General features: G+C 35.7%; 1 protein-coding gene across 1 annotated transcript in view; it reads right to left on the reverse strand.

Annotated features, from left to right (window-relative positions):
- LAMA2 (laminin subunit alpha 2) overlaps nt 1–25,446 on the reverse strand; it is a 647,398-nt gene that overhangs the window by 285,199 nt on the left and 336,753 nt on the right. Inside the window, exons 13-14 of the mRNA XM_056126014.1 lie at nt 5,602–5,703; nt 3,466–3,677 (exon numbers count right to left, since the gene is read on the reverse strand). Of these exons, the coding sequence (XP_055981989.1) occupies nt 3,466–3,677; nt 5,602–5,703 (314 nt within the window). The remainder of the gene's footprint in view (nt 1–3,465; nt 3,678–5,601; nt 5,704–25,446) is intronic.

Here is a 25,446-nt window from a genome sequence, read left to right on the forward strand (position 1 = left end):
AGTAGTAAAGGAGAAGGGAAGAGTATCTTCGGGTACCACTACCCTTTTGCCAAACAAACATGTCACTGTTACCGAAATGCAAAGATCAGCTTGCAATTACACAAGGGCATACTTAGCTCTGACAGGGAGCTCTCTCTTTAAGAAAGAAAAATTGGAGAACAAAAAGGGGACTAACCTTTGCAAGTGTTCTAGTTAATGATCACTTTACATAATTATTATGTATTATTTTCATAATGACCCTGCAAGGTAGGCTCTAATATCTTCACTTTATACTTGAAGAAATAAAGCTACCACAAGGACCAATCACATGCCAATGGTCACCCATATAATGAGCAATGGAGCTTATTGAAATCCTCGTCAGTTTGACTCCAAGGCTTGTATTTTCTCTCCCTTACACTATGGCTTTATAGTCCGTTTCAAAAAGAGAAATATTATTATTATTTAAATTAAGGTTTCATCCATCTTATAACAACATCACTTAATGGACTGCTTCCTGGGGAATGCATTGTTAGGTAATTTTGTCATTGGCAGACCTAAAAGCTTATTATCCACATAGGTTGTATGGGTAGACTATTAGGACCACTGTGTATTCATGTCCCACTGTTGATAAAAGTATTGTAAAATGACCCATGACTGTATACATTATTAAGTCAGTAACTAATTCAGGAAGAAAATATAATTTATATTTATAATATGAATATTCTAGGCTTCTACAGTTTTAGTTTTTCACTTCCCAGGTCATCACAAAGAAAGTTTGTTACCCAATAAAGCATTCCCAATATAGAGATAATTTTTACTGTATATGTGATGCAACTGTGAAAAAAAATAACTTGAACACTTGACCACTTGACATCTCATTATTCATTGATTTGTTCAAGCAGGTACCAGTAGCGTCTCCATTTGCACCTGTCACGTGCTAGTGTAGCCCAATGGCATCTGCTTATTTTAGGAACAATTGTTCAGGGTATTGACAAAGAAGTCTGACCATCTCGTAGGTGGACGGCCACATCATCTTTTGACATGCCATGGAATCCAGTCGGTAATGGCTCTAGTCCATCAGTCATCTCCAAATCTCATTATGTGTCCTGCCCATCTGATTTTTGATGCCTTTGCAAATGAGACAGTGTCTCTGATTCTTGATCATCAGTGGAGGTTGGAACTCTGGATTCTTTCTCTTATTTTAGTGAAGCATGATACTCCAAGCATAGCTCTTTCGATTCCTCTTTGGGAGACCCAAAAAGCATTCTCATCCTGTTTTCATAGACTGTCTGTCTTCACTTCCATTCCTTCCCATTCCAGTTGTCGCATGACATTCTCGAGGGTGGCACTGAAGAGTTTCGGTGAAATGGTATCATCCTGCCGAAGCCCTCTCTTGACATGGATGATCACTTCTTTGTAGAATGGTGAGATCCTTGTAGTGAATCCGTAATACAGCTCATGGAGGATCCTGACGTATTGAGCTTGAACTCCCTGTTTGGCAAGGAATTCAATGACTGCTTCTGTCTCAGGAGAATCAAAGGCCTTCTTTAAATCAATGAACATTAGACAGAGCGGCATCTTGAACTCCCAAGAAACCTCAATGAGCTTGGTTATCATGTGGATACGGTCGATCATGCTGAATCCTTTTCAGAACAAAGCTTGCTTGCATGGTTTTTCTGCATCTAGTGTTCTGCCAACCCTATTCAGGATGACTCAAGTGAAGAGCTTGTAGATGACAGACAAAATGTAGATAGGGTGATAGTTGCCAGCACCGTGAATGTCTCCCTTCTTGTTTTTCTCCGTCTGGTTTTCCATTGGGATGGAACCTTGTATTCAGATAGGTAGCATGTGAAGAGCCGAGTCAGTGTATTGATGAGTACTGATGGCAGGTTCTTCAGGTGTTTGGGTCTGACCTTGTCTGGGCTGGGTGCTGTTCACTTCTTTACAATGAAATGGCGTATTGGATTTCGGAAGGAGAACATTGAGAATGACATATCCATCCTGCACAGTTTGGTATGTGGGCAGGTGGACATAGCTATCGAAGAGATCTGAGTAGACGTCATGAATAATCTTCTCCATTGCCCTTCTGGAAGATGTGATAGATTCATCAGGACGTCAGAGGACAGTCATCTTGGTCTTGTGGTTGGCGAATGACAGGCGGGCATTGCGAATGATTTTCTCGGCTTCTGCCACATCTGCCAGCACTGCTGCTCTCTTTCTTTGAGGTCTTCATTGATCGTTTCTCTGCACTGCTTTGTGAGCTCAGACATTCGCCTGTGGTTGCCTGAGGCTTGAGCCAAGCCACCTTGGCAAATGAGGTTGAGAGTTTTCAAAGACAGGCATCTTTTTGTGCATATCTCTCTCTCGGCATTCCTCTCACAATCATGGAGGCGCATCTTTCCGTGTTGCCACAATAGTGCCAAAGAGCTCCCATTTGATGGTCATTCTGCGAGTTCTCTTCTTAAACTTTGCAGCTCTTTTTCCCTGCTCCGTGAAATAGAATTTTGCATGAAGGAGATGGTGGTCCGATCCCGTTTGGAATTTTGGGACAACAGAAACATTGGTCAGTCAAAACCACTGACTGAATATGATGTGGTCAATTTCATTGTGGAACTGTCTTCCAGGAGACTTCCATACCCAACGTTTAGAATTGGCCTTCTGGAACTGTGAGTTACCATGGGTGGTAACTCTTGGTCGAAATGATGAACTCAGACAGTCTCTCACCCTGTTCACTCCATTCTAGGCCATGAGTTCTGATGTGGAGTTCTTCAGCTAATCTTCTCGGTCCAGTGTTGGCATTAAAATCACTGACAATGATCTTGTAGAAAGTGGGGTTTTCTTTATAGAACTTCTCCAGCTCCATGTAAAGGTAAAGGCCCTCCCGTTGTTCGTCGATTTGCTCGAGCGGGCCCAGTAACGTCTCCATTGGAGACTTTGTTGTTACTGTGTTTGGCGTATCAAATACGCCACAGGGAGCTTGCCAGACTCTGCCGTGCTGGCGAGATACTCTTGGTAGCTTGCCGGGCTCTCCAAGAGGGGCGGAGGAATCGAACTCGGGTTGGCCATGTTGGCTGCGTGCAAGGCAAATGCCCTACGCTGTGCTATCGCTCCAGCCCATGTAGAACTTCTCAATTTCTCCTTCATCATAATTGGATGTTGGTGAGCAGACAATAAAGATAGAAACTCCTGGCAGTGAGCCACATCTATTCAAGTGTAGTCGTCCGATTTGTGTTGTTAGGCATTCAAATGAATCAATGGATCAAGGAATCAAAAGGACTATGACAAATTCACTTTAGGTATTTCGTGTCTTAAAGTTCTATTAGAAACTTTTTCATAGGAATCTTTTTTGGAAACAATAGTACTCAATTATCTTATCTTCTTGAAGAGAACAAAACCTACAGAATCTGCCTTATGACTCTGGTAGCACATGCCTGCTTGGGACGAAGGTAGCCGTGTAAACATGGAAGATGCAGTTCTTGATCTTACCTGAAGATGGCATCCATCCCAAGGCTGTATGTGATTTGTATGAGGAGCCTCTTTAAATTTGCAAGCACAGTCATAAACTCTTTTCTACTGACTGGGGAATTTGTACCATGAAGAGTAAATAGTTCTTCTTTAAATGGAAACACATTAGTAAGTTCTTCAAATGGTTTCAGGTATACCTCATCTTGGATTGTGCTGATTCTCAAGCCATTTCCCTAAAGGGAGAAAAGATAAGAATAAAACTATAGAAAGAGAGTATACAAGGGTGAAATAACTATATTTGCATTTTCTCCTTTATCCTAAATTATCCTCAGCAGGCTTTTAATTTAAGGTTTGTTTTCCCTGTCACTCAGCATATTTCTGGCATATATGAAAAGCAGAGAAGTCAATTGAAATATTAACTTTAACCAGAGGCATTACAAAATAAGTTTCATGGTTATGTATGATTTAGCTTCCAATTATCTAAAATATTATATATTTGAAAATTCATGCTTATGTGCAACAAAAATACCTTAATTTCACACAAGTGTATAAAATTATATACTTCAAACATGTTATTTTATGGTAGATGTGGGTTATAAAAAACAAGAGTAGAACATTTAGAATAATGCGTTATTATTTTAAAGGATTTTTATATATGAGAAAATGACAGAAATAAGCAAATCGTGTATAATTCAAAATTAAAAACATGAGGTAATGCAATAAAAATAGAGTATACTTGTTCACTCTTAATATTTAGGGGGTCTTTCTTATTTAATCATATTTATAATATATAAAGTATAATGTTTTCTGTTCATGGAGCCCCCTTTGTCCCAAATACATTTCAAGACACACTTCTATCTTCAAACATGCACACATACATATATAAACACATAAGACACATATATGCAGGACAACTAACATAACATTGGAAATATTTATTTTAGGGAAAAATTGTGGATTATTATGCATGGTGAAGAACAGCAGAACTTGTTGCTAAGTAAACATCAGTTTACTTAGAATAAAGATACTTCCTGTGAATATGAGTTTGGTGAAGACTATGCATTACAAAAGGAAGGGCCTGGGAAACAGCATCAGAGGGCCCATGAATGACTTCATACTTCTAGCATTTTGGAGTTGATTTTGGCCATCCAAACCATTAAAGCAGTTCCTCTCTACATCTGTCTTTCTTCAATTAAGATTTAGAAGTCACCTGGGTAAATAATTTTCTTTTTTAACACACTTATGTTTTATATCTAAAAGGAAATAGGCAATAAATCTACTTGGAAGCAAGGGGAGATAAAAGCAGAGCTATGTAAATAAGCATTGTGTAAATACTTTTATCAGAATATATTCTTACAACATGGCCATTAAGTTTTTGATATAAATATCCAGTTTTTTTTAAAAGATGCTCATTATCACAGGAACCCAGGAACTCAGTCTTCTAGATATGCTTTAGAGTGAAGCATCATCATATCACTGTATCACTGTCATTCTGTTGATCATTGATTTACTCAAGTGGGCACCAGTAATGTCTCTATTCATTCCAGTCCTGAGATTTTAGCAGCCTCTCCTTACTCGACTTTCCCAATGACTGGAGGCTCTTTCAGGGTCAGGGGAATCAGGGGAATGAGACCTGTTATAGTTACTGGTTTCTGCATATCGAATATGCCACAGGGAACTTGCCAGACTCTGCCCTTGCAGGCAAGATACTCTTGGTAGCTTGCCGGGCTCTCCAAGAGGCATATATATATATATATATATATATATATATATATATATATATATATAAAATTTGTTGCCTGCAGTCTGAACTCCATCAAACATAGTATGGTAATTATGGAAAATGGGTAGGAAGTGTCTTATGACATGTCGTGTGGTCCAGAAAGCGGCCTGGAGCATTGCGGCAGTTGGATTGTGCAGGTCGGCTGTCGAGGTCAGGTGGTCCCTTGGGGCGGGGAGGGCTCTTGCTTGCTCCCTCTGAGGCACCCTGAGTGAATACAGCCTGATGCAGAGTCCAGCATAGGAATGATAAAAATGAAATTTTCAAGAAATTTTTCTAAGATGTATTATGAAAATTGTCAAACCAACTAAGGAATAACTTCCCATAGCACAAGAACATAAGGCAGCTGAACTTAAACAATGCTCTTTATAATCTACCTCTAGGATAATTATAAACTGGAGTCTGTGTTCTCTGTCTTCTTCCTCTTCTTCGAAGTCATATGATGTAGTAAATGTCAGATGTCCTCCAGCTGCTGTGAGCTACAAGAGAAAAGATGCATAATCATTATAGGGCAGGAAATGGGCTATTAAGACATAATTTATTCTTTTAACACCATTTTCTTGTCCTAGAGGGTAGGATTTGGAAAGCAGAAATTAGTAAGGAAGCAGAGTGAGGACAGACATTTCTTTAGGAGCAACCCTTAGATGCACTTTTCCTATACACAACGAGCCCGATACAAATATAAATTCATGTATTATTTTCCTTAGCACTACCATCTTGTTGAAACAGGTTAACTTCTGTGAAACTAAACACAGCACCTCCTGTCACTTACTAGTCATCTTGAGCTTTACAATTTCCAAACAGAAAAGGATCTTTGTCAAATTTGGGGGATTTCCACCCATTCTTGAGGGTCATCCATTTTCTTTGTATTTGAGTGTTTTCCACAAAGACATCACTCCATTTGACAGACAATTTAATGTGAACTGGGAAATGTTATTTGACAAAGAAAAACAAAAGGGTAGCAGCAAGTTGTATAATAAAAAAAATTCAGTCAAAACTCTCAGAGAAGATATATTTTTCCCCATGCAGTCAATTTTGCTGTTTCAATGAATATTATCATATCATTTTATTAAGCAAAATTCTTTCCTTCTAATATACACACCAAGCCCCATGCCATGTAGAATTGAGGTTTGCATCCTCTGACATTGAAAGTAACCTTGCAGAAAGGTGGAAAAAATAGAACAGCAAGATCATTTATAGGACAGGAATCAACACTGGAGCTTGAGTGACAGATTCAATGCAAATGTTATAGTCCTTTTTAAAATATTCCACTCCAGCATTGTAAATAAAGACATTCATAAAACAAAGCTGATGATTTGTATTCTGCAGTTTCCTCCGCGCTGACAAGCGGAGACCAGCTTTGCAGCCTTGACTCTCTGTGGCCTCTCCTAGCAGACCTGACCACAAAGCAATTCCCCCAGATGCAAGAGATGGAAGAGGAGGAACCTGTATTCCTCTCAGATTTGTACCACAGGGAATGGCACATCGCTCACTATGGCTGATTAAACAGGGTTTTTAAATTGCAACTCACAATGCCTTAGAAGAGCTCATTACATGGAGCTCTACAAGGAACTAAAATTCAGAAAAATTTTATTCCCCTGCTCCACTGAAAAATAGCCCTAATGTCTTTTCATATATAAAAATAATAAATATCTGCCTGGACTATAGCACTTGGCATTATTGTGAGTAATGAGGAGTGAATTTATGTAAAAGGTTTTCGGTTCTATTAAATAAGCAACCAAAATTTTACATAGTATGCTTATTCAAATCAGCCAGCCATTTTCTCAATGAAAGGACTCTATAATAAAGGCAGCAGAAAAAAAAATTCTTTCTGTATTTTGACCGAATTATTTAGAATTTTCTAAATTAATAAAAATAGTTTTGAGCTGGAGTGATAGCACAGCAGGTAGGGCGTTTGCCTTGAACGCCGCTGACCAGGGTTTGATTCCTCCGTGGCGTATTCGATATGCCAAAAACAGTAACAACAAGTCTCACAATGGAGATGTTACTGGTGCCTATCGAGCAAATTGCTGAACAAGGAGATGACAGTCCTACAGTGCTACAATAAAAATATTTTGCACATGAGAAAATGCTCTACATTATTAATCATTAGGGAGATGCAGATCAAAACAACAATGAGATACCATCTCACACCAAAGACTGGCCCACATCCAAATGAACAAAAGCAACCGGTGCTGGCACGGATGTGGAGAGAAAGGGACCCTCCTTCACTGCTGGTGGGAATGCCGACTGGGTCAGTCCTTTTGGAAAACTGTATGGATGATTCTCAAAAAATTAGAAATTGAGATTCCATCTGACCTAGCAATATCACTCCTGGGAATATATCCCAGAGAGGCAAAAAAGTATAGTCAAAGTAACATCTGCACTTGTTTGTACATTGAAGTACTGTTTACAATAGCCAGAATCTAGAAAAAATCTGAGTGCCTGAGAACAGGCGACTGGTTAAAGAAACTTTGGTACATCTACACAATGGATTACTATGTAGCTGTCATGAAAGTTATATCCAAGTGGTACATGGAAAGTATCATGCTAAGTGAAATGAGTCAGAAAGAGAGGGACAGACAGAAAGATTGCATTCATCTGAAGAACATAAGTAACAAAATAGGAGACTAATACTCAATAATAGCTGAGATAAGTAACAGGAGGATTACTTCATAGCTTGGAAGCCAGCCGCACACGCCAGGAGAAAAGGCAGCTCAGATAGAGAAGGAAGCACCAAATAAAGGGTGTTGGGAGGATTCTTCCAGGATGGAGATGCATGCTGAAAGTAGACTATAGATGGAACATGGTTGCCACTCAATGTCTCTTTTGCAAACCACAGCACCCAAAAGGAGAGAGAGAAACAAAAGGGAATGCCCTGCCACAGGGGCAGGGTGGGATGGGGGGAATGGGGGGTGGGAGGGATACTGGACTCAGTGGTGGTGGACAATGGGCACTGGTGGAGGGATCATTGTATAACTGAAACCTAAACACAAAAATTTGTAAGTCTACAACTGTCTACAACTGTCCTCATGGTGTCTCATTAATAAAATTTTTTTAAAAAATTGCAGTGGGGCTCGAGCATTAGCAGAGTGGGTAGGGCTTTTGCCTTGCATGTGGCCGACCCAGGTTCAATTCCCAGCATCCCATATGGTCATGCTATCACTGCCAGAAGAGATTCCTGAGTGCAGAGCCAGGAGTAACCCCTGAGCATCGCTAGGTGTGACCCAAAAATACAAAAAACAAACAAACAAAATTTTGCAGAATATGGGGATTAAACATAAGGACATATGGATAGATCTACAAGGCTCTAAGGCTATTAAGCATCTGAATACTTTGATTATTTAAAATTTAGATTACATATCATAATTTTCCTGTACTATATTTGCTCGAGCAGGCCCAGTAACGTCTCCATTGGAGACTTTGTTATTACTGTGTCTGGCATATCGAATACATCACGGGGAGCTTGCCAGGCTCTGCTGTGCGGGCGAGATACTCTCGGTAGCTTGCCGGGCTCTCCGAGAGGGGCGGAGGAATCGAACTCGGGTCGGCCATGTTGGCTGCGTGCAAGGCAAACGCCCTACCACTGTGCTATAGCTCCAGCCTGTACTATATTTATTTAAGATTTATTTAAACAAAAAATCTAGAGTAATAATTTACCATTTAGCTACAGTTAGTTAAGTTTATATTGAATTTATAGTTATACTAAGTACTTACTACCTATATTAAAAACATAAGGAATATTAAAATTAAAATAATTTACTACTTTATAAATAAAAAACGTCAGTCTGTTTGCCCCTGGTGGGGGTGTGGAACTAACAAGTTTGATGTACGACACTCTACCATTAACAGTTTTGTATATAAAAATACTTAAAATAATTTTTAAATGTCAGTATTTTGGTTTAAGAATCAAGCTTTTAATACTTTACATGAAATAGAAATCTGATTTGTTAAAATATTTGACTTATTAAACTAATTTCTATATATGTCTATAATAGCTATAAAGTCACATAAAGGGTAAATAAAGTGACAAAACATGAAGCAGGTTTGAAATAGGGATATATGAATAAATAACAACAGAAAAACAAGTGTCTTACATAGGTAAATAATGCTACAAAACATAAATTAAAAAGTAGAACTGATTTGGCCTATTAACCTGAGAACTGATGTAAGTAATATAAATGATAAATTGATCTTTCATTTACATCTCTACAACAGATTTTTAAAAGTCTGTGTATCTTTGATATTCATCCTTATACTGAAATTGGTTTTTTGGATTGCTCAATAACTTTCATAAGCAAATTCATTTTGCTTCCAAAATAAGATAACTGAAAATACATGAAATGCTGTTACCATACCACCCTCCAGTTACAAATATACAATTCTTTAATAGTCACATTGGCAAGCCACCCGTGATGTATTCGATATGCCAAACACAGTAACAACAAAGTCTCCAATGGAGACGTTACTGGGCCCGCTCTAGCAAATGGATGATCAACGGGAGGACCTTTACCTTTACCTTTATCTTTTTTGTTTACCCTAGCGGATATATCTTTGATCAGCTCTAAATAATTATTAAAATAACTACTTTCAAAAGTTTATTTTTGATTGTCAATATTTAGGGATTATACCCTAAGCAAATTTTATAAAATTTTTATTTTATTCTCTTTCCAGTATTTTTTCTTTAACTCCCGAAATGAAATCTTTTATAAACAATAAAATCAAGCCTTTCCTGCTCTTGTTTGCAATTAATGTGACTTCCCCAAAGAGTTCATATCATTGTGTGAGAGATTACGTAGTGACTTGATTATCAAAGACATTTTCTGAAGCCTACTCTTTTTTCAGATACAAAGCTTTTAGATTATGGAAGCATACACTAGCCCTTCTATTGTATTGAATGAAATTTTGTTTCTTATCCATTCATATATTCTCCATATTCTAACAGCAATCTTAACGTGACTTTTACCCCTTCTCTTTCCAACTTTTCTATAATCCTTTCAGTATCCCAAATTTCACTTGCTACAACAGACCTATAGAGCATAGGTATGATGTAGCAAGTCTGAGGTGCGTATTTCAATAAGCAAGTGATTTTTTTGTTTCTGTTAGTTACTATATATGACTATTTATTAGCTTCAATGTTAAACTCTATGCAGGTATTAAATCCTTTTTTTTCAATACATACATCTTTCTTATTTAACCTCCAATTTAACTTCCATTGTAACTGTCTTCAGTCTTAGTATTCCATTAAGAGTGTATTTCAAAGGTCTATATTAACCGTGTAGAAAACACTAATAGAAATTTTGTATTATTTTATTTATCTTTTTTAATTTACTTTGGGAAGTTTGGGAATATATATGGATATTCTCAGACTCTGTGCTTGAGGGTCACTTTTGGTGGTGCCAGAGTTTGAGCCTGGATATCTCACATTTATATCACATGTTGAGCACTTTGAGCTTTCACTCCCAGCCACTATTTTTTTTAATTGAGGTAATGTCTGTCCATTAGGAATAAATATGTTTAAAGGAACACAATTTCATGCTTTTAAGCTTCACCCACACCCTAATACCAATATCCTCTACTATAGTTCATTGGAATGCTCCTCACTTTGGAGTCTTTGATAATTTCAGCTCTACTGTCAGGGACCATAGATTTTCTCTACTTCTTTGTTTTGATTTTCTGAGATTTGTATGAATGATGACATCTCTCACCTCAGTCTTTTGTGACAAGTAATAATTGCTAAGATTCTTGATTCCTTAATCTTCTAATACACTAAATTTTCTAATACTCCTTTTCTTGTCCGGGTCATATCCCAATCCCAATAGTCTGTATTCAACGCATAATGATCTTCAAGCTTCTCATTTTTTAAAAGCAATTCTTTCCTCTTGTTCATATATTTTTTTCCTCATGGAATGTACTATATTTACACCTGGCTCCTTAATCTACATTACTCAGCACATGCTAACTAATGGTATCATAACAAAGTATCAGAGAGTGGGAGGCTGATTTAGTTTCTTACATCACTGAAGAGAAGAAATCTAAGATCAGGGTATCAGTTTGGTGTTTTCTTGAAAGACACTTATCTTGTGTTGTAAATATATGGTTTTTTCCTATTATTGTCTCTGATCTAATTTCCCCTTATTATTAGGATATAGTTCATGTTGTGTTAGGGCCCACAGTAATTTTTATCATTTTAACTTTATTGCTTATTTAAATATTTTATCTCCAATTATAATCACATTTGGATTTAGGACTTTAGTATATGAATATTTTGGGAACTGATAATGTAGCCCATAACAGTCTTATACTAAAATATTATTCAATAAGTCTCAAACATTTAGCATACCAAAGTTATTCAGATTATCTGACTCTTTGTAGTAAACAAACCACATTTTCCCAACTACATGATTGCTTTATTTTTCTACTTTAAACTGGAAACTATATTTTAACATGATATTGCTTTTACTTTATTACTTTTATCAGATTAGTGTTATACTTCTATGCTCTTGAAATATTTCTTTTCTAATTTTACTGTAATGGATACATCATATTTATTAGGGTTTCATAAGCATTTGAATTATTTTCTATGACTTCATTATTCTTGCTAGGGAAATATTTTTGTTTTTAATCAACTATTACTTCTGTTGTGCCCTTTCTTAATAAAGATCCTCCAGTGGTTCTGGATCTATATTCAAGCTTCCAAGAGTCACTTCCCTACCCTCAAGGATCTATTTAAGCCCTTGTTCAAAAACTCTGCAGAGTTCCCTGTAGCAATGCAGGAACTTACAAAGGTGCCCCGAGATATGGTGTATGTTTGAAGGAAATACAATAATTGTATTTGTTGGACACCACACAAATACCTGAAAACAGTTCATAATTCCAGCACACAATTTTGTTTCTTTGTAAAATTCTTGCAAGAAATTAAGCATGTTTATATTCACGGTAAGCCAATCATATCCTTATTAAGCAGTTTTCAGTGTATGCTATGATAGAAACTAACTGTGGCACAAAAACTGAACATGAAAGAGAAAATAAAGGTAGTAATTATGTGATTCTCTAGTGTGAGATGTGTATTGCCCCTGGTCTAACAGATACAATTAATAAGTAAATGTGAGTGTTTATTCACTGTATTACTGTTATCTCTTGTTCCTCCATTGACTCGAGTGGGCGCCAGTAACGTCTCTATTCGGTCCAGCCCTGAGATTTTAGCAGCCTCTCCTTACTCATCTTTCCCAATGATTGGATGCTCTTTCAAGGTCAGGGAAATGAGACCTGTTATAGTTACTGTTTTTGGCATATTGAATACGCCACGGGGAGCTTGCCAGGCTCTGTTCGTGTAGGTGGGATACTCTCAGTAGCTAGCTGAGCTCTCCAAGAGACATATATACATATATATATATTTTTCTCTATGATTTGTTGTCTATTGTGTGAACTATATCAAACATGGTGTGGTAACTATGAAAAATGGGTAGGAAGTGTCCTATGATGTGTTGCATGGCCACGTGGTCTAGAAAGCGGCTTGGAGCGTTGGGGCAGTTGGGTAGTGTAGGTTGGCTGCTGGGGCTGGGTGTTTATTAATAAAATAAAAATTATAGTATTTTTACCTACTATACATTCATTGTATAATTGTAACTGTACATGATTGTAAATGATTGTACATGATTGTACATGTAAATGTACATGATTGTAAATGATTATAAATTGTAAATGATGGTTAAGTTGCCAAAATGTTAATATTTATTAAATTTGCTTGCACTAATTTCTGTGGCATCATTCAGTTGTTTTAAAAAGTCACTAAGAAAAATTATGAGGCTGCTAAAAGTACGATCAATTGAGAAAAGTCTAAGAACTTTAGTCTTTTTTTATATCCATTCTGCTACTTAGGTTGTTACAGTTAACTTTTCTACTAAAATCCCCATTCCTAAAATTCTCTAATGATTTAAATGCTGTTTCACTATTATATATGTAACTAATTGAAACAATGAATAAAAATAATTTTTAGTGATAATTCTAAAATCTACTGAGGACTTGGTGGCAATCATAATAATTAAAAGAGCCAGAGGAATTCTAGCGCAGAAAGACCCTATCAGCAAGGTCATCTATTAACATAAATTCTAAAAATATGTGGCATGATAACAGAAAGTGATCTGCTGTCCACATAATTTTAATTTCTATAGTATTATATTTTATAGACTCGACTTATTAACTTTATCTTTGAAACTTTCAAATTAGTCCTTCTGGGGTATAGCACTGATTTCTGTAATTTTACCAAGCACTGAGAGTTCAACCAATGGAACATTTCATTTTCTCCTCCTATTTAGGAACTAAATAGTCATCACTCTATTGGCTAGTGATGTATGGTTTTCTACAGGTAGAAGTAAGTGTAATTTCAGTTTGCTTTGAGGCAATTTTTATATATACTGGATGGATTAGACTATATTTACCAGAGATGAGCGTTGTATTCCTTTCCAATCCTAAGAGAAAGTGAATTTAATAAAACTAATTCATAAGGTTTCTCAAAGACCTAGTATTTTACCTTTTTCCGTATCTATTAAGGGAAATTCTCTTCATGGAGAGTCGTATCCAATTGAGAAAGCACTGCAAGGAAAGGGAGCAGCACCCATTTATTCCTTAAGATGATTTTGTGCTATGCCTTTTACTCTCCTGATCCTGAAATTCACCCCATTAAGAAAAGAACAACACAAGTAGCTGTTTCCCATGAGTACCTATTTTAATTCTACCTTCAGGGAAAAGAAACAGCTTGTTTGCAAGTAGCATTATAGTTACTGTGCAATATATAACCTAGTGTCATGCATAATAATGTAGAGTGCATGCAGCACATTGCATTAAAGATTTAATGAGGCAGGAAAGTTTTCTTTCACAAACAGAAAAGGCTAAAGGTAATTCATAAAACTAAGCATTATGAAAGAGCATTTCATGTTAGGCTGCGTGTCGTCTAACCTTTCTCTTTCCTCCACCTCCCTTCTCTCCCTGTCGCTCACAATCTTTTTCCCAAGTCTCTAGTAATGTGAATGGAGGTGTGAAGACTAGGTTCTCTGCCAAGGATAATATATCCAGTAGAAAACTCATTTTATATAAACAAGTCCAAAATATTTAGATCTCAGATGTCAGAATGTCATCAACATCATCTCATTCAACTAAATGGGGTATGAAGCCTAATATTTTCTTTTGCTTACCAGGAGTGATATATTAAAATAAAATGAGGAAAAGTTTTATAATATTGAACATGATAAATAAACCATATATATCAACTTTGATTTAATATCATGAACAGGAATAAAATGATTTTTATCTTTAGATCCCTCTTTCAAGACTCTGAAACCCCAGATTCTTAAACTCTTAAAAAGCTATGCAATCCATAAAAGTAGGTATTAATACTTCTGCTCATGGAACTATCTTTTAACACAGAGACATTATTGTAGTTCCAGTTTTGTTATATTCTTCTGTATGTCTATAGAACTAAGATAAGAGCATTTTTCCCTTTCAAAACTTGATAATCATTGAAAATAGAACAGATGTGAAAGGATGTTAAAATAGAGACCCAGCAGGTTTATATGGGAGGTCTTCAAGTCATATCACCTGGAATGCATAGAAAATGGAATCTCTGTGTGTGTGTGTGTGTGTGTGTGTGTGTGTGTGTGTGTGTCTGTGTGTGTATGTGTGTTAAGAGACAATACATTCTGAAAATGCTTTAGAAGACAAGAGACTAGCTGGCTGTGTTACATAGCCCAGGAGATATAAAGAAGAAAAGACAGTGGCAAAGTATCTGTCTTGAGTCCAAGATACTTGGGGGAGGGAGGAAGAGAGGGAAGGAAGGAGGGTGGGATGGAGGGAGGGAGGAAGGAAGGAAGGAAGGAAGGAAGGAAGGAAGGAAGGAAGGAAGGAAGGAAGGAAGTTGGTTCCTTCATGAATCCTGGGGAAGAGGATGATCTCCTCACATCTTTAAAGAAGAGTATCTTGATATTCTGCACGCTGTAACCATTCCTACCCTCCTATGTGTCCTCTCTGCCCGTTAGTCCTATTTTCATTTCTCCTTGCACCCATATTCTTTCTTTCCTTTTCTACTTTCCTTCCTCCCTTTGCCTTTCCCTCTCATTGTCCCTTTCCTCTCCCTCTCCCTCCCTATTCCACTTCGCTTTTCCTTACTTTTAGTGCATTGCAGTGTTGATAGTACTTATTTTTACAGTAGCGATACCAACTCTGTCCTATCCAACATATATTGTTGTGAGACTGGCTTGAGTAAATGTCTTTGGAATTTGTTTTTCAGACATGGTCAATTCAAATGTTTCAGCCAAATGCATTCTTTAGGATTTGGCATCATCTACATTTCAAAAGTATTAGTCATTAAAATCAAGAATGTGATATCACATCAAAGGCAATTTTATGGCAATCCACCTGAAATACTCTTCAGCAAAACACTAATTGACCAGTTTTCTTGCCTTCACAATCATGTTTATTCTCCACCCCCCCTTTTACCACAACTCTGTAAGTTCTCACAAATTACTTCTCCCCAATATGTAGTCCAATGCTTCTTATTAATAATGTTAAGGGGTATTCATTATATAATTTGAATTGCAGGGTGAAAAACAAAGTGAATTGTGAAAGATATATCTACATATCTAAAGGAATTGAGAAGTCAGTATATGATCCTTACATGTTTTAATTAAATAAATGGGTAATTTTTTAATTAAATAAATAGGTAATTTTATTTAATTGTAGCAACCTATGTTTATCATAAGGCTTAATTATCTTGTGTAACAAATAAGGTCCAATTATACTTCCCCTGAGTTCATTTTTAAATCAAACCAGATGGAGTTAAGAGTTTGACTAGGTGAAAAAGCTTTTGGGTATAAAACAAGACAATTAGTGTTTCTCAGAGAACAGTTATTTAAAGGGAAGCAGTTCAGGTTTCATAATAGAAATGTAGAATAATTTTTCCAGTTTTACATATTCTCTTAGAGCACTTAATTCCATAAACAACTTAAGAACAGGTTTATAAACATTACATATAAGATAAAGTCATTGAAGCATATCCTTTAGAGCAGACTAATACAAAAGGTCTCCTCTATTTTTTCTGATTAAGAGAACTAATTGTCCTATTGTGCTGAACAAGTATTAATGAGAAGTAGTGCAATATCAACAGATGTGAGTATATGGTAGCAGCCAAATTCTCCAAGTGGCCTTCTGGTGTCAGGCCCAGAATTAAAAAACAATCTTTGCAACAGCTGCTTGTCTTCTGTTTACTTATGTTTGGATTGAATATTTCATTAGTGATTTTGCTGTTGGTTGGATTAATTTATGTGTAAATATTCTGTGCAAAAATACAGCTGCTATATTACCATATATTTATATAATAAGATAAACCATAATTTATGTATATATATACAGAAGTTCCTTATTAACCAAGCTTTTTTAATTTTACAAGTTCTTTGCCCCAAATCAGAAAACTTCATGCCTATAATATACAACATTGGTAATTAAGATGAAATATTTTAATCCAAGTTGTACTAACCAAAAAATAGAAATTGACTTATTATTACTATTAAAATAATAAATAGATGAAAATCAAATACCTAATCCAGTGGAAATTTTGTAACAAAAAATCTACCATTTTTTTATTTCACAGTAAATTCTAGTTGACCTTTCTCTTTATTTACGAATTGTGATTTATAAGAATATTCATTATTTTGGTATATATATTATATACATAGTATATATATGTGTGTGTGTGTGTTTGTGTGTGTGTACATTGAATAGCCTTCCATCCTTATTGCAAAAGTCGTAATAACAATGTGATCAACCATAGTGAAATCTTATTGTTTTCACCTTTGCAACACCATGTATAACTGGAAGGCCATATGTTTAAATGAACTTAATTATTTCATGTTACACTACTTTAGAAGAGGTGTTTTTTATAGTAGCAATAAATTTATTTACCAGAAAAGTGGAAACCAAAATACTAGTTTTGGAATGCCTTTGCAATGGTATACTATTTTGAACTAGCATTATTTCCATTTCTATCTTTATTTATTAAGCATAGAGGTCATCCTTCATTGTAGCAATAAAAGTTGGTTGTAAATTTTCTAACAAAGTATTGCCAAAGGTTCAGTGAAAATTAAGTCACCCTCCAGAGGAGAATGACTAGACTAACAAAATGTATTTGAATATCTTCTGGAATTAATACATTTTAAAAAGTCATGTAAATTTTCTGACATGGTATTTAAAACAAAGTCAGTTGTAAAACAAACAAAAGTTCACGATAAATATTAGAGACTTTTCTTGATATGTTTTGGGTTTTTTACCTTTAAATCAGTCTTAGGTAAGTTATATACATTTTAAGAGTCTCAATTTTCACAAAATGAGGGAAGTTACACTCACCATAGAAATTTTTTCTGAACAAATGAAAAAAAAACAAAAAAAACTTAAAGTTGTACCAATTAGTCAGTATATATTAAATAAGTATCATGTCTCCTGTTTTAATAGTTTTCAAAATTAAAAATCACAACACTAAAATCTTAATCAGCATCATGTTTATTTCATTATTCTAAATGTACTTTTGGGCTGGTGTGATAGCACAGCGGGTAAGGTGTTTGCCTTGCACGCAGCCAACCTGGTTGACCAGGTTCCATTCCTCCACCCCCTCGGAGAGCCCAGCAAGCTACCAAGAGTATCTCACCCACACGGCAAAGACTGGCACACTACCCATGACGTATTTGATATGCCAAACACAGTAACAGCAGTTTCACAATGTTACTGGGCCCGCTGGAGCAAATCGATCAACAATGGGGAGAACAGTGCTACAAATGCACTTCTGATTCATAAATACCTGTGAGTTTTGATCAAAGTCAAAACTTTATGTTTATGTATATATAATATATATATATAAAATTTCAAAGTATTTATATATGGAGAAGTTCTATAAAACTGGGACAAATTTATCCAAATTCTAAGAAATCTCTTTAAGTCTTTATTGAATAAAGTGTTTAATGGTGTCTATATTCCTATCGTTATCAGTCAAAAAAGTCAGACCAAAGGCAGTATATTTTTTTCAATTTTTGGTAACTTGGTAACTAGAGTAATTTATGATGTTACTGACTGGTAAACCACAGATGGGTTATTTGGAAACAATGAACCTTTAGCAATTTAGAAGTTAACCTATAATTTAAAGGGAAAAATTTTTAAGTCATTTAGATGTTTAGACACAGAAAGCAATTACATGCCATTATTTTGAAATAGTTTCTATATCCAAGGAAACAAGCATAAATTCCAGCACCCACTAACATGCAATTTAAAAGTCTTAAATACATTTTCAATATGTTCTGATATATTAGCAAACAGCGTGTTCTGTGTTGAGAAGACACCAAGAATATAGATTAAATGAAGCAGCCATCCCACTTGAATCTTTGTTAGTCAGAGCTTGTACTTGGCACCACAATTTAAAGGAATAGTTGACAAATTAGAGTTCAGCCAAAAAGGTATATGGTCAGGATATTGATAGTTCTAAAAGCTGAGCAAGAAGTCTGGAAAGGTGATGAGAACATTTAAGCAATAAAAGAGAACACATAATTGCTTTAGTCAAATGCATAAAAATCTATCATGTACAATAGGAAGATAACTTATACTGTTCATAGCATGGTAATGGAAACAGTAGAAGAAATTGAATGGGAAGAGGTAGTTTTTGATTCTAGATAATAATTTAACTCAACCGCTTATGACTATAAAAATGGAATGATCAACATCATGTAGAATCTATACCATCATGTTGAATTTATACCTTTAAAGATTGTGAGTAGTGTTGCATCTGTTCAAATGATGAAAAAGAAACATTAACTGTGCTCATAAGATGGGCTAGAACTGCTATACCTGACAAGCTGCAATTCTATCACGTAAGTTTTAAATCTCCTTTATTCATAGTTAGTAAATTAAATAGTAGCAGTAGCATTTTGCAATGTCTTTTGTAGAGTAGCAAAAGAATAATTAGCTTTATCTATTTGCTTTATGTTTTATGATTTTTTAGAGATAATACATTTAAAAGAAATTTACTTGTACAGAGAAACAGATGGCACAGAGAAAGGAAATAATAGTTTCAAGAGCTAGATTCCTGGGATTCAAAATCAGCTCTTCCACTTATGAGATATGCATGATGAGAGTAAATTAGTTAATTTCTCTTCTCCTTAAGTTTTTTTCTGGAATATGGACATGAAATCAAGAAATGATTGATAGTGTTGATAAGAATTCAATTAAATAATAAAAATAGTTCTTGATATTTTATTTATGTTTAGTAAAGGTTAACTGCTATCATTATTTTTATTATTATTGCCACTATGCAAAAAATTCAAACTTTTCCATTTAGAGTCAGTTCCCAATTACCATATATTTAAAACCGATCAGTCTTTCAATTAAAAAATGAAAATAAAAAATATTTAACTTTACTTTTTAGCCAGATTATGGGTAATATAAAAACATGTTATTTGTAAAAAATTATGAGAACTCAATTACTAATCAAGTTAACATTTGGATATAATCTTAGACTATGAGTTTAAGATTATTTTAATTAATCTCCAAAAATTTCACACTGTAGTTTTATTATAATAATAAAATTAATACTGTTACTATTAAATTGTACAAAAGATACTGGGATAAAGGTGATTACTGTGCTCCAGATCCTAGACCCTACTGTTACATTTGAGCAATATTGAAATCAGCCTTGATTTATATTGATTTAAAACATTCCTCACAAACACACACACAAACAAATAATCCTTCAAACATTCTCTATTTATGTGATTTAAATTAGGCATCTTGGAACTAGAGAGATAATACAAGGGTTGTGCCTTGCCTGAGACTAACTATGGTCAAGTTCCTAGCATAGCATTATCTCCTGAGCACAGCCAGGAGTGATCCCTGAGCCAGAACCAAGAGTATTTGATGAGCACCACTAGATATTGCCCAAAAGAACGAAATAATAAAATGAAAAATAAAAGCAAGTATCTATATGTATGTAGTTATCACTACATCCACCTCTAAAGTTCTAGTACCATCCCATCAAACAAAGACCACTAAGTTCCTCTTCCTACTCCCTCTCCTTCATTCTGGGAATCACATAGTTTTCAGGGATTATAGGAATTACTTTGTAATCACCATTGTCGCTTTTGAATGCCATTTCTTTATACATGCATATATGCACATATATATGTACACACATGTATATTTCACATATGTCAAATATCCTTAATGTATTTGGTGTTTATAAGGCAATCGATTGGGCTTTAAAATAAGACAGATTCACACTTCAATCTTAAGCCATTATTAATCAATCTTCTGTGTGACTCTGCATAGGTTAATTTAATCATGAGGTATAGCTGTCTATGTTTAAAAGACAATAAAAATGCTTACTTTGAATATTTTTATAGGGAAATAATGAGAGAAACCTATACTGCATGTTTATACTGTCAAATATCTTTAAACATCTAATTTCTTCTTCAATTATTCTAGGGCCTTAGTTGAATTCAAAAATTGACTCGAGTCTATTAATGGTTTGTGACTACATAAAAATATCAATGTAGCTTACTAATATGAAAATATATTGTCTTTATAAGTAATAGTGATAGTACAGCAGTAGGCATTTGCCTTGCACATGGCCGGCCCGCCTGAGCCGGGTTCTATTTCTCTGCCCCTCTCAGAGAGCCCTGCAAGCTACCGAGAGTATCTAGCCCGCATGGCAAAACCTGGCAAGCTACCTGTGGCGTATTCAATATGCCAAACACAGTAACAACAAGTCTCAAAATGGAGACGTTACTGGGCCTGCTCAAGCAAATTGATGAACAACAGGAGGACAGTGCTACAGCATTAAATTATTTGTGGAAAGTGAGGGAAAATAAATATGCATACATAGGGCTCCAGCAATAGCACATCGGATAGGGCATTTACCTTGCACATGGCCAACCCCGGTTCAATTCCTCCATCCCTCTTGGAGAGCCTGGCAAGCTACTGAAAGTATCCTGTCCGCATGGCAGAGCCTGGCAAGCTCCCCGTGGTGTATACAATATGCCAAAAACAGTAACAACAAGTCTCACAATGGAGATGTTATTGGTGCCCGCTCGAGGAAATCGATGAACAATGGGAGGATAGTGAAGTACAGTGCAGTGTATATTTGTATGTATGTATATATATAAATGTGCATATGCAGATATCCATGTATATCTACATATAGGTGCATGCATTCTGCTGAAAAAAGAATATTAATATTGAAAATTATCTGTTAATCAATTAGAAAGTATATTTAATATGCATATATTTTAATACATAATTAGAATGATACTGAAAAAACACAAAGTTAGCCTTGGCCACCTAACCCACCTAAGCAAACAAATAAACAAAAAAAGTGAGTTGCACCCACACTGCAAAGCTGAGGTCACTAAAAGGGGAAAGATTTGGTATTTCGGTGGTAACTGCAGTGTAGTAGCAAATGTTTTAAAGAATTATGAAATGGTGAGCCAAAATATATGTAGGAGTATAAGTCAATGTTACTTCAATAAAATCTGACTTAAATGACAATAAATATACATAATGTATAAAAGCATACAACTTCAATTATTCAAGACGAACTCTTGTTTCCATGGGATAACTCTAACATGCAGTAATTTATGCTATATGTATTTTTTGTTACTACTCCATACCTTTAAAAAATAGATGCTGTCTCACTGCAACTACCACCCAAGAACCAAAATCTCTCTGATTTCTGTAGCTATCATAAGACTAAAAGTGACTCATCAGAATTGTCAAGTTTCATTACATTAATTAAAAGTAGATCGGACTAGGGAAATTCTAGTTGAAAAAACTGAAACAAAACCACACCCCAAATCAAAATCAAAGACACGAAGGATAAGAGTGAAATTTCAAAATAAAGTTGAGCATCTTATCAAATATGAGAAAGTTTGTGATTTTTCTACTAAGTTCCTCAATTTCTCTAAACTCAAGATCCCTTTTATAATTGTAGTAGTACAAACAGTTTCCTTTATTTTTTTTCTTAAAAAAAAAACAAAAACAAAGTCCCTGCTATACAAAGGCAGATAGACCCTAAGGACACTCCAAAATTCCTGCCAGAAGTTCAAAGAAGGGCAAAAAAGCAGTCCTATCAATCACAACATGAAACACACACTCCCAAACTCTCCAGGGTGCAAATGTTTATGCAGCTTTAGACACTTATTTTCTTCATGCATTTTCACATGAACGCAGCCATGGGGGGGGGGGGGGGGTGTCAACTTTTCCAGATTCTTTGTTCTATATTTTTAACATATTGCATTGAATTTTGTAGTATGTATTTATTGAAAAGATATTTCTGATGATTAAAAATTGTTTTCTGTTATTTTTGTTTTCTTAGTCATAACTTAGCTTCCCTCCTACACAGGCCAGCTGTTTCTCTAAACGTTGGCAAGTCATTTAACGTCATAAATACCAAATCACATCTCAAGGTCAGAGTCAAAAGCTTTTATGTCTCATTAATGTTAAGTCTCCTTATCAGTTTGTTTTCTTTTTCCTTTTTTACATTGAACTGGCATTTATATGTTGGGAAAGCAGAAAAATCATGAACTTGAGGGATCAGTTAAAACTGAAGGTTATCTCCAAATATTAATGTAGCACTGTATACTGTAGCACTGTCCTCCCATTGTTCAACCCCACACTCACAAATATTAATAGTAAAGTAAAGGCCCTCCCGTTGATCGTCGATTTGCTCGAGCGGGCCCACTAACGTCTCCATTGGAGACTTTGTTGTTACTGTGTCTGGCATATTGAATACTCTCGGTAGCTTGCCGGGCTCTCCAAGAGGGGCGGAGGAATCGAACTCGGGTCAGCCATGTTGGCCGCTTGTAAGGCGAACGCCCTACCCGCTGTGCTATCGCTCCAGAGAGTATTTGATATGCCAGACACAGTAACAACAACGTCTCCAATGGAGACGTTACTGGGCCCGCTTGAGCAAATCGATGATTAATAGCCAACATAAAATATTTCCAATTAGATATGGGGTAATCATACACATTATAAGAGGCAATGGAAAAACTCCCTACGTTTTAATAGCAAAACTGAAAATTTCTATTCCTTTTAATAACAATTTCGCCACCTACTGAGAAAGAAGAAAAATATACATTTTCAGTTTATTTATACCTCAATATAAAAATACTGACATTTATCTTTCTCCTAAGTAAGCCATTTAGGTCACTTCTGAATTTCCTGGAGGTGATAAATATAATTTTAAAATATTATTTTTAAGAAATTTACTGAAAGTAAAGGGGCTGGAACAATAGCACAGCGGTAGGGCATTTGCCTTGCACACAGCCAACATGGCCAACCCGAGTTCGATTCCTCCGCCCCTCTCGGAGAGCCCGGCAAGCTACCGAGAGTATCTCGCCCGCACGGCAGAGCCTGGCAAGCTCCCCGTGACGTATTCGATATGGCAAACACAGTAACAACGAAGTCTCCAATGGAGACGTTACTGGGCCCGCTCGAGCAAATCGATGAACAACGGGAGGACCGTGACCGTGACTGAAAGTGTATAATAGGAAAAAAAAACTCCATGAGTCACTATTTTTTTAAAAAAATATGTCATTTACTCAAAGATAAGAAATTGTTAGATAATTTAACGGACTTTCCATCACCTTAGAGTCTAGTAATAGGGACTGGAGTGATAGTACAACGGCCAAGACTCAGAGACTATAAAATCCAGCTCCCGGTTGACATCTTATTATGACATCTTATTATCTCATTCCTACTTTGGACAAACTGGCAGGCTACCGAATGTAACCTGCCCACACGGCAGAGTCTGGCAAACTCCCCGTGGCGTACCCAATATGCCAAATACCAGTAACAATGATGGGTCTCATTCTCCTAAAGAGCCTTGAATATAGCACTTTATTAAAAATCTCAGGGCTAGGATGAAGGAGACATTATTGGGGCCTGCTTGAGGCAATCAACGAATAACAGGATGGTCGTGATTCGTGATTCGTGATCCTATATGGTCCCCTGAGCACCGCTAGGAGTAATACCTGAGTGCAAAGCCAGGAGTAACCCCTGTGCATTGCCGGGTGTAACCCAAAAAGCAATAAACAAACAAACAAACAAATAAATAAATAAATATTTTAGAGTCTAGTAATATTTTGATTGGAATATTTGGATTAGAGTGACATGGCTTTGCTATGTCATCCTGAGGGTTTACTACTTGGATCTACCATTTTTGGAAGGCATCATACCCACTGCCAGTGGAACTGGGTCTTGGGGGGACCAAACAGAGCTGGTAATAAGCACTGCAAGGCATGTGCTCTAGCTCTGTTTGTTAGCCCTTATTCTTGTCTTTACAGCAATATTTCTAAAACTAATAGTTATGAAAACTGGTTAAAAATATAAATGTATTTCATTCCTTTTGTTATTTACCCTAGGGCTTTTAATTAATTATCCTTCTATTTTCTCTAATTTTATAATGAAAGACTTTAGAACATATTCTTTTTATCTCTATTTTCTTTCTTTTAATTTTTTACTTTAGGACTTTTTCATCCTGAATACTGACTGCTTTGCACTTTATGCATACCTCAGAGTTTTATTTTATGACATTTTATAAATATATACATAGTTATAACTAAATTAATGTAGACAGTTATTTTTATAGCATATTATTAAGATTTTAAATTATTACTTAAAATTATTACTTTTAATTTACAATGCCTACACTATGATTCAAGAACATAAAGACAGATTTTTTAAAGTATGTATGGGGGTATGGAGTTAAAATGTTGTATTCATGAAACCTTATTAACTGTATTGTAAAACTGTAAATGATGGTGACTAAACAAAAATCTTTGAAGAATGTATGTGTGCATGAGTGCATACGTGACCTACCATGAGAACTATTTTTTAAAGATATTCCATTGGTATAGGCCTTGTTTTTGAACACAAAATAAGAACAGCTCCTTGTTTCCTTATATGTAAAAGAGAATAGATGTAGTAAAGTGTACCACAACTACAGCTACTTCTTGTGTATCAGTAAAAAAAAGTCAATAAATATGTTTTGAACTATATATTCAACTGTCACTACTGTCAGCACTGTCCTCCCTTTGTTCATCGATTTACTCAAGCAGGCACCAGTAACGTCTTCATTGTGAGACTTGTTACTGTTTTTGGCATACTGAATACGTCACAGGGAGCTTGCCAGG

This window comes from Sorex fumeus, unplaced genomic scaffold (assembly GCF_029834395.1).
Source record: "Sorex fumeus unplaced genomic scaffold, SorFum_2.1 ptg000061l, whole genome shotgun sequence".
Taxonomy (NCBI): Eukaryota; Metazoa; Chordata; class Mammalia; order Eulipotyphla; family Soricidae; genus Sorex; species Sorex fumeus.